The 10934-nt window shown below is 44.9% G+C and overlaps 1 protein-coding gene across 1 annotated transcript in view; it reads left to right on the top strand.

The window, feature by feature from the left end:
• Tmc2 (transmembrane channel like 2) overlaps nucleotides 1-10934 on the top strand; it is a 52368-nt gene that overhangs the window by 5942 nt on the left and 35492 nt on the right. The window contains exons 2-4 of the mRNA XM_005365627.1: nucleotides 1838-2150; nucleotides 6689-6841; nucleotides 9519-9609. Of these exons, the coding sequence (XP_005365684.1) occupies nucleotides 1838-2150; nucleotides 6689-6841; nucleotides 9519-9609 (557 nt within the window). The remainder of the gene's footprint in view (nucleotides 1-1837; nucleotides 2151-6688; nucleotides 6842-9518; nucleotides 9610-10934) is intronic.

Here is a 10934-nt window from a genome sequence, read left to right as displayed (position 1 = left end):
AAATTTACAGAAGCTGGAGAGATGACTCGGAGGTTAAGAGCACTGGCTGCTCTTCCAGAGGTCCTGAGTTCAATTCCCAGCAACCATATGATGGCCCACAGCCATCTATAATGAGATCTGGTGCCTTCTTAAGGCATGTGCATATATAATAAATAAATAAACTTTAAGAAAAAATTATATGCTTATTTACGTGTGTGTGTTTACTTGTGTGTCTGTGTGTGTGTATGTGTGTTTGCTTGTGTGTCTGTACATGTGAGTGCAAGTGTCTGTGAAAGCCTGAAGATGGTGTCTGATCCCCTGGAGCCGGAGTTATAGACAGTTGTTAGCCTCTTGACATGGGTACTGGGAGATGCACTTAGGTCCCCTACAATAGCAGTATATGCTCTTAACCATCGACCTCTCTCTCCAGATATGCTCCCGCCCTGTTTTTTGAGACAAGATTTTATGTACCCCAGACCAGTCTGGAATTCAGTGTGTATCTGAGGTTGACCTTGAACTTCTCACCCCTCTGTCTTTGCCTTCCAGGTGCTGAGATCACGGATGTGAATGTCCAGGCCCATTTTAATGGGCTGGGGAAGCAGTCCAGAGGTTGAGAGTACTGCAGTCTTGCAGAGTACCTAAATTTGGTTCCCAGCAACCATGTTGTTTGAATCACAAGAGCCTGTAACTCCAGCGCCAGGGGATCTTAACACCCTTTGCTGGCCTCTGGCTGGTACACACACCCACATGCATACACACAGAGAGACACACCCACAGACACACACAAAATAAAAGTAAAAGTAAATCCTTAAAAAAATTGAAATAGCTCCTGTTCTATCATAAAATTGAGATCGAAGGACAAAGGCTTGCATGGAAGTTCTCCTATGCTCTAAAGAGCATCTGGGACTTACTTACTTAATCGGTTGTGGCCATGGTCATGGTGTCTCTTCACTGCAATAGAAACCCTAACTAAGACAGAGGCTGTTCTCATTTAAACCACCACAAAATTGAAAGTCTGCACATGAATCTACTTTGATCCAAAGAACCACAAAACAGGAGGAAGAAAGGCACCAATATAGATGGATATTCAAGGTTTAGGTAAGATGGGGGGGAAGCCAGCAGGTTAGAGGAAGACAGTAACTCTCTCAAACTAGGAGCTTCCATAATAGGTCATTGGGGTTGTGGAATGTACAGGTTCATGGTTGAGATTTCTATAGCAAGACAGATTAACAAGAGACACCTGTACAAATCCACTTAAGTTTTATGAGACCCAAGAGTTTCAGAAACGAAGACCTAAAACTCTAGAGAGAATTGGACTTTTTTAAAACTTTATTTTACGTGCATTGGTGTGAAGGTGTCAGATCTCCTGGAACTGGAGTTACAGACAGTTGTGAACTGCCCTGTGGGTACCGGAATTGAACCCAGGTGCCCTGGAAGAGCAGCCTGTGCTCTTAACCACTGAGCCATCTCTCCAGCCCCCGAGAATTGTACTTTTATGAACTATGTTGAAGAATAATAGGGCATGAGCTAATATTAGTCAGCCATGAGGAAGTTCTGTCTGCTCAGCTTCTCTTCTCCTAATAGTGTGTAGAACGGGACCCTTCTCTATCAGAGTGCGTCTCCAGGGATATGAGGGAGGGTCAAGAGAATGATCATCTGTGGTTTCTCAATTTTCTTCAGCATAAAGCTCTCAAATATAGCAAGATGCTATATTTGAGGGCATCATGCTCGGAGCTCAACAGAGCTCATAGGCTCTAGGAAGCACGTTGGATTTTTGTTGCCCAGCCCCTACAAGGGAGTGATGCTTTCGTGGGCTGAGTCTTATGGAGCCACCACTGTCCATTTTCTGCTTTTGCAGGTGACAAGTCAACAAGGAGACCCTCAAGGAAACAAGCTTCCACAGCTGCACGTCCCCAAGACAGGCACCAAGCCCAGTCTAGCCGGAAGGAGCCAACTAAGGGTAGCCCCAGGCCAGGGTCTTCCAGGAAGAGGCAGGTGGAACATGGAAGCTGTCACAAGGGGCTTAGGGGACAAAAACCAGTTAAGGTGGAGAGACCTTCCCAGGGGAGGAAGAAGGACCAGAGGACTTCCCTCAAGGATCGGAGAACACCTCCAAAGAAGGAGAGGGAGGCTCGGCGGAAGGAGACAGACAAGCAGCTGAGGAAAGCCAGGTGTGTTGCGGCTCACACTGGGACAATCTCTACTCAGCTAGCCTCTTCCATGCCCTGGCACGGGGTGGTTTTCACTTTTGGGGAAAAGTAGCTACTGCCCTCGCTGCTACTTTCCCAGGCCATCATATGTAGACCGGCCCCCATACACTGTTCATTATAGCAGCTCGTATTGTAAGTGAATCTCTGGGGGTGGGGAGGTGGCCCGGGGCGAGTGGAGATAACAGCACAAGGTTCCTGACTTTCAGCTGGAGGCTCACTATCACTCCAGCTGAAAACAATGAATGGCATTGGATTTGGAAGTCGTACAGGGATCGTGCACACTCCTACCCTTTGTGTGTATGTACCCTTCTCACTTCTAGAAATATGACCGTCTAGATCTTCAAGAGTTCTGCCAGCTCTTAGGCTATGGGCATTTGGGTAATTGACCTGGAGTCCTTTGTTTCGCTAGTGTATGGGGTAGTAGACAGGCAACTGATGGAATCTACAGGTCGTGTTCCTTCCATTTTGTGGCTTTTGTTGACTTCTCTTTGTCACTCATTAGAGACAGTCTATGATTTACTCGCTTCTGGGGATATTTGAAGAATCCTGTATGACACTGATGGGGGAGACTTTTGAAGCAGGCATGGAAATAAGGGTAATGGCCAACACTCGATGTTCCTTCTGGGTTCCAGCAAGCTTTCTTTGCTCATATTGCTGACAGAGTTAGTTAGGGCCAAAGCCCAGACCCTGACATATTCAATAAGAGATAAGAAGAGAAAGGGATTTATAAAATTTAACCACTTTGGGAAGAGGAACAAAGAGGTCCAGTAACACTATCCCTTCCACCCTAAGTCTATCTGGAGGCCCTGACATGAAGTTTAAGTTTAAATAAAGGGCAGGAGTAAGTATAACTAGACAGTCCTGGTCAAAGCATCGTACCTCCCATCATCGGTTCAGGTCCGATAATCTCTCCTGCAAGGTGGTCTGATGAACTCTGAGAACGATGTGAAATCTTTTGCTGGCACCAGGATTCAGTCTTTTGCTTCTCCCAGAATGAGATTCCTTGGAAATTCTAATTCCTGGGGTCCATTGTTTCAATAATATCATAACCAAAGGGAAAGGCACAAGTGTATCTTTAGAATATCTTCATTCCAGCCCCTGGAGAGGTGGCTTAGTGGTTAACAGCATGTACTGCTTGCTCTTCCAGAGGGCCCAAGGTCAGTTGCCAGCACCTATGTTGGACAGTTCACCAAAGCCTCTAACTCCCTGGAGCTCCAGGGATCCAGTGCTCCCTTCTGGCCTGGCCTCCTGTGCATCACACTCAGATGCACACACCGCATTCTGACAACACATTTGTCTGTGTTCAGGGGTTGTGCTTCTGCACAGGATTAACAGGTCTTGGTTCCCCAGTGCTGGGATTATAATCACATGCCACCATGCATTTTGGTTGTTTGTTTGTTATGCCTGAGGATTGAACCCAGGTTCTTTCACATTATAAGCACATGCCCTACCATTTTAAGCTACACCTTAAAGCTTAAATGCATTGTTGATTGCCCTTGAGCATCTTAAATTTTACAAGAAACCCATATCCTAAATGACATGCACAATAGAAAGATGTACAGACAAGAACTCAACGGTGCCATTTTTAGCTGGCTGCCATGACAGGGATGAAAATACTCAGCCCTGGTTCCCCAGATGCTGATTGCCCAGGAGGAAAGATGAGCCTCAATTAAGACAAGGCAGGGAGGAATGTGCACACAAGACAAGATTTGATAGTGTTGTACCGCTGGGGCCCTGGGGCATCGTGTTTCCTCTACAGAGAAGGTGAGCATTTCAGTAAGTATCTGGAGAACAGATAGAATTTACACAAACAATGACAACTCCTTCCAATGAGGGAAAACATCATTCAAAGCTCCAATGACAGTGATCACTTGGAATGTGTGAGGTATGACCTACAGTGCCTACGGCTAGGCTTTCTACATCCAAATTTCCAAGAGTTAAGAAGCTAAAACTCATAGAGATTTCTGTAAACTGATCTCCAAAACCTGAAGTAGTAGTAGTTCTGGTTAATCTTTTTATGAGCCTTATTAAGGTTTTCCAAACATAATGTCTTAGTTCGTATTCTACTGATACAAAGAGACACCATGACCAAGGAAACTCTTACAGGAGAGAGAATTTAACTGGGAGCTTACAGCTTCAGAAGGTGATCTCATGATCATCACAGTGGGAAGCACACAGACATGGCTCTAGAACAGTAGCTGAGAACTTTACATCGTGTTCCACCGACAGCAGAAAGAGAGATGCAATGGGCCTGGCTTGAACTTTTGAAAAGTCAAAGCCCACCCTCAATGACACACCTCCTCCAGCCTCCTAATCCTTCTCAAATAGTTCCACTGACTGGGGACCAAGAATATATGAGCATATGGGGGGTGTTCTCATTCCAATGGCTACATGCAACCTTTCTCCACACTCTTTTCGCCTGCCCTGTTAGCTATTGTGTCTTTATCACAGAGAATGTACCGAGCATACACAGTAATTTGGATCCTGTATTAGTTGAGCAGCCAGTATCACCAGGGCACAGGCAGGGGCATAGCATGGGCATTCTCTGCAGAAGTTCTCTGTAGCTGTGCTATCCAGTACAATAACCACTAGGCACTGAGCACTTGGAATGTGGCCAGGGAGACCGAAGAAATGAATTTCCTACTTGATTTAATGTGTAATCTGAATTTGACATTAATGCAACTAAGTTAGTAAATTTATCTAACTTAGACCAACAAATAGAGTTTTGAAACTGACCTTAACTGACTTTGGAATCAAAATATTTTGATAATGATATAAACATCAAAAAAAGTAACTGTATATCACTTGATTTGGAAGAATTCTGGAACTAGCTCTTGTAGACTAGGCTGGCCTCGAATTCACAGAGATCCACCTGCCTCTGCCTCCCAAGTGCTGGGATTAAAGGCGTGCGCCACCACCGCCCAGCTCGGAAGAAATTTTTTAAAGCTTGTCTAAAGCAGTTTGTGTACGTGTATCTACTTTTTCAGTTATTATTTTACAAACTACAAATCCAGAACAAACATTTAAGATGGAAATTTGATATCTGAATTGACATGTACTGTAAATAAAGAGTGTCATGATGTTTTATTAATAGAATATTTGGGCAAGGCAGTGGTGGTGCAGGCTTTTAATCCCAGCAGTAGGAAGGCAGAAACAGGCGGATCTCTGTGAGTTCACGGCCAGCCTAATCTACAGCGTGAGCTCCAGGACAGGCTCCAAAGTTACAGAGAAACCCTGTCTCAAAAAACAAAAACAAACAAAGAAACAAACAAAAACACCCCCTCCAAAAAACTTTAATTAAAACTTGCCAATTTTGTGAGCTTTTGGGCTGAGGTTTGCAGCCATAGGAAGTCTCTGGTGTGTCAGAGGGCCCCTCAGGCTCTTGTGTCAATTCATGCTCTTGCTGACTTATCTGTAACCCAGCTCTGAGTTGGAGTGAGATAAGTGTCCCCAGCCTAGGACACACCTGCTCTGGGCCCTTCACTGAACAGGATTTCTCAGAGTTTCCCTGACTGGAGCCCGGGCTCATGAATAGCTGTTCTGATCAAAGTTCAATGTCATATGACTGGTGCACTTAGATTTCATTGATCATTCTCAGTAGTATGTTACATTCAACGAAGGCTTCTACCAAACTGTTGATACAGGGAAAATCAAGGTCCCTTCTTGGGATTCTTAGTCTCATTATTAAAAGAATTAAAGAATAAACTCAAATGGAAACTCAAGGACAATGTTATTAAGGTTTAAAATAACCCTAGAGCGGGCCAGCTACATACCGCAGCTGCTACCCAGAGAACGGAGAGGAAGGGGAAAGCCATGCCACTGAAGATGGTCTGGGAGGCAGACACATGGACAAGCAGTCCCATGGTGTCGGGGGAGACTTCAGAGAAGGCATAAGGAAACCCAAATGTTCGGTAAGTTCAAAGTGCTAGGGAAAACACAGTTGGAAAAGAGGAAGAAGAAATCTATACTTTTCTAGATAACTCAAAAGAGAAAAAAAAAACCAAGCAGACTAATAAGGTACATGACTCTAGCCAGGTAAGCTACAGCACTGGAGACCTGGAAGAGGGGGATGAAAGGGGCAGGCTGTTGAATTGAAGGAATTCTTCTACTCATCTCCAGCATGGTGTATGGTAAGCCCACTTTCCTAAGGGTGGTCCCTAGGTCAAGAGATTGACTCTGCCCAACTGGAATGCTAAGTCTCCACCCAGGTCATAGATTCCATTCTCTTGACCAGAAGGAGTTGTTGTTTAATGAACTTTTATTGTAGTTATAACACTACGATTAAAAAAAAACAACAACAACACAAGAAAATAGGTGAATTTTAAAAAATCAGAGAGACAAATACTCATTATGTGCATTTGAATACTTAGGAATCCAGGGAAAATCATTATTCAAGCACAATTTGAGTGTCAAAGATCTTGCTCATCTTTCCTATGAATTCCTCCCCTGTCCAGAGCCCTTCTAACCGTCACCTGAATCTGCCATGGTTCTGCCCCTAGGTCCACTTCCTTAGCCTCCAGTGCTTCTACTGGAGACTCCCTGTCTGAGGAGGAGCTGGCTCAGATCCTGGAGCAGGTGGAAGAAAAGAAGAAGCTCATTTCCACCATGAGGAACAAACCCTGGCCCATGGCAAAGAAGCTGAGGGAGCTCAGGTGAGTGGGCTGTAGGCAATGTTTCTCATGGCTACTGAGGAGGCTTGTCTTCTGCAGAGAAGGGGTGTGCCATCCTCTTCTTAGGCCTGGTGGGACTGAACAGGAAAGATCTGACCTTCTAACCTCCCCATTGTAAGCATGGCACAGATAGATGCATTAGAACCTGACAACCTTTAAGATTTACAGGCATCAATCTGTGCCCAGGTCTTCCATTGCTTACAGCCCTCTCCCCTTTGCCCTACCCCATGTGCTGGCTCGCTCTCTCATGACCCAACACAGAAATGCCTTCTCCAGGAAGCTGTCTATGATGTCCCTTCTCAGCCAGGGCAACTGTCTTGTCTGCTTTCAACAACCACAACCTCCCCTAGGCAGCTGTCTCTCACTTGAATGACTCGTGCAGCAAGTAGAAAGGTCTGTCTCTCCTGAAGGCATGTCATTGTGTCCTAAAGCACAGGGAATGGTGCTCTATTGGTATGGGTTTGAATTGTGATACCACTCCCTAACTATGCCATTTGACTCTTATTTCCAACTCAGCCTTTCCCTTGATTGCATATGAAAGGCTGGCACACCAAATATTTTCTTCTTCCTTCCTTCCTTTCTTCTTCTGGGTTTTGGTTTTGGATTTTGGCGTTGTCAGGGTTTTCTGTCCTATCCAGTTCCCGCAATCATTAAGTCCCAAAGAAATCACACAGAGGTCTACACTAATCATAAACTGATTGGCCTATTAGCTCAGGCTTCTTATTAACTCTTGTAACTTATATTAGCCCATTATTCTTATCTATCTTAGCCACATGGCTAGGTACCTTTTCCAGCAAGACTGTCACATCTTCCTTCTTCTGAGGCTGGGAAAGGACTGTGGAAGAATGGGCTTCCTCCTTCCCAGAATTCTCCTCTTCTCATTGACCCACCTCTAGTTCCTGTCTGGTTGTCCCACCTATATTTTCTGCCTGGCTACTGGCCAATCAGCATTTATTTAAAATATAATTGAAAGAATATAGAATTGTCCCACACCATTTTGGTTTTGAGGGGGGGTGGTGGGTTTTGTTTTGTTTTGTTTTTTGAGACAGGGTTTCTCTGTGTAGCCATGGCTGTCCTGGAACTCACTATATAGACCAGGCTGGCTTCGAACCTGGAGATCTGCCTGCCTCTACCTCCGCCTTCCAATTGCTGAGATTAAAGACATGTACTACCACCACTTGGTCCAAATATTTTCTTATTCCTGAATATCTATGTAGTTCTGAGCTAAACCAGGATTCACAATGCATACTTTCTGGTTATCTCTAGAAAAAGGTCCTCCCCACCATTACCTTTTGTACCCCAAATCTGATCTCCATTTTCAACCACGGTGATTCACATTCCCCCTTCCTTTGTGTAAATCTTATTTTCCCAGACTCCCCTCAAACACAAATTTCCTCATGCTCAAATTAAACTCCTATTATTATAGAGAGTGATGTGGGAGTCATAGCTTGACATTATTTCAAAAACCAAAGAAAAGATTCTGGCCACATCAACACTGTATGAACCCTGTGTTATATGATGCTTTACTCATTTGGTGTTTTGGGGGGCCTGCCACCCAGCTCCCAAATGAATCACACATGTGGAGGCTTATTATGACTTATGAATGTCTGATCTTAGCTTTGCTTGCTTCTTGCCAGTTTTTCTTAACCTAAATTAACACGACTACCTTTTTGCCTCTAGGCTTTTATTTATCTCTAATTCTGTATACCTTTCTTTGCTTCTTTTTCTGTGGCTTGCTGTGTAGTGGGGTGGCTGGCCCCTGATGTCCTTCTCTCCTTGGTCTCTCATGTTCCCTTCCTTGTTTCTCCTTCTATTTATTCTCTCTGCCTGCTAGCCCCGCCTATCCTTGCTCCTGCCTCGCTATTGGCCTTTATTGGGATCGTCAGGTGTTTTAGACAGGCAAAGAATCACAGCTTCACAGAGTTAAACAAATGCAGCGTAAACAAAAGTCACACCCTAGAAAATAATTTTCCCCAAAACCCCGACAGTGCTTCTAACAGGCAGAGTTGACTCTGCTGCAGTCTTTCACGTGGCCAAGGAAGACAGCTCCCTGCAGTGCCCAGACTCCTGCCTGCTCCGTTGACCTCCAGAAGCTCCTGGTGTGACAGAAATCTCTTAAATCTATATTAGTGGCTACGGCAGTCAATAGCCACTTGCGACTCTTGAGCACCAGACGCACATCTAGTGAGACTAACAGCTCTTTGTTTGTTTTTAACATATTCGAATTTATGTTCAGCATCGTGGTGATCATAGTTGTGTAGTCGAAATTAGTGAGAATAAATATTAAAAGGCTCTTGCTTCAAAAAAGCTGAGGATTTAATAGGTTACTTAGCTTGTGGCCATCAATGTATACAATATATACATATATATATATATATATATATATATATATCATAACAAACTGTCACAGTACGGTTTATTCACAGATGTAACACCAAGGGGCAAAGTCTTGGAGAGCAATGACAAAATCGTGCCTATCAGTAGCGAACACTTGCCTGGCATTGGTGGCTTTGGGGGAAGTTTGGTGGATAAAATGCACTGTTTCATAAAATCGATATGCTAACTCAGGTACAAACATGTGAGACTTTCAGCCTCGCAGTTTAGATTTCTGATTTAGTTCATGTCTCTCCTCACCTCCTGCATGTTCTTTCCTGACCAGGGAAGCCCAGGCGTTCGTGGAGAAGTATGAAGGAGCCTTGGGGAAAGGGCAGGGCAAACATCTGTATGCCTACAGGATGCTGATGGCTAAGGTAAGGGGGCTCCTCAGACAACAGCCTGGGAGAGCCTGCTCAGCGCGAGCACAGAGGGACCACCACAAACACCGGCCAGCTTGGCCATCAGTGCCAGGTTCCCCTTAGAACTCTGACTGTGGGGTCTGGCAGATCATCCTGAGTCCTCCAGGGATGGAAGCCAGCTGCCCCTTACCATGTACTCCACCCTTATCCGTGGAACGTCATCGTGTGTGAGATGTGTTTCCTCTATGGTAAATAAACCCCCAGAATGAATGCTGTTAAGATCACTGGTATTTATTTTGTCTGGCAGCACTCAAATCAAGGCATCTTGATTTGGTGAAAACACAGCCAAGCTGTGGGATCATCAAGGTTATGAGAATAACCAGTGATGTCCCCATAAGGGCTTGGCAGCACTGCTTTATTGAGCTGGGTCAGAACCTGCTTCAAGTGGCTGGTGTTCTGTGTGGATCTTGTTGAGGTATCCTTTCTTCATTGTAGTTAATTACCTCTGATTTAAAATAAAAGCTATGGTTCCTCGTTCACTTAGTTCCTACGCGGAGCCTGTCTGGGGCTTTTGTTATGAAGAACCATTTAACACCATGACAGCTCTGGCTTTCTCCTTTTAGCTTTGTTTTTTTTTTTTTTTTAAATCGCTTACACTTTGTGAGTGAACTGGGGGGCCAGTGGGGATAGGAACATGAGCGATTCGGGGGGATAGAAGGGGAAAGACTGAAAGAGACTACTGGAAAGGGGGAGCTATTTCAGAGTCAGGTAAAAACCTGGCACAAGGGAATCTCCCAGGAGTTTACAAGGATGACCCCGGCTAAGACTCCTAGAGATAGCGGATACAGAGCCTGAACTGGCCATCTCCTGTGACCAGATTGGTCCCTAGCCCAAATGTCATCAGAGAGGCTTCATCTAACAACTGATGGAAACAGTTGCAGACCCTCAGCTGAACTTTAGGCGGAGTCTGGGGAATCCGGCAGAAGGGAGGGAGGAAGGATTGTAGGAGCCACAGGGGTCAAGGATACCACAAGAAAACTCACAGAATCAATTAACCTGGGCTCATAGAGGCTCACAGAGACTGAACCAACAACCAGGAAACCTGCATGGGACTGACCTAGGTACACAGCATGTATGTTACAGTTGTGTAGCTTGGTGTTCTTGAAGAACACCTAACAGTGGGAACAGGGGCTATCTCTGACTCTTTAACTGACTTTTGGGACCCTACTCCTCACACTGGGTCACCATGCATAACCTTAATACATAGGGAGGTGTTTAGTCTGACTGCAACTTGATATGCCATGCTTTGTTGACACTCATGGGAGGCCTGCCCTTTCCTA

This window comes from Microtus ochrogaster, unplaced genomic scaffold, assembly GCF_000317375.1.
Source record: "Microtus ochrogaster isolate Prairie Vole_2 unplaced genomic scaffold, MicOch1.0 UNK3, whole genome shotgun sequence".
NCBI lineage: Eukaryota > Metazoa > Chordata > Mammalia > Rodentia > Cricetidae > Microtus > Microtus ochrogaster.
Note: the sequence above shows the minus strand (reverse complement) of the source record. Positions and strands in the feature narration are given on the sequence as shown.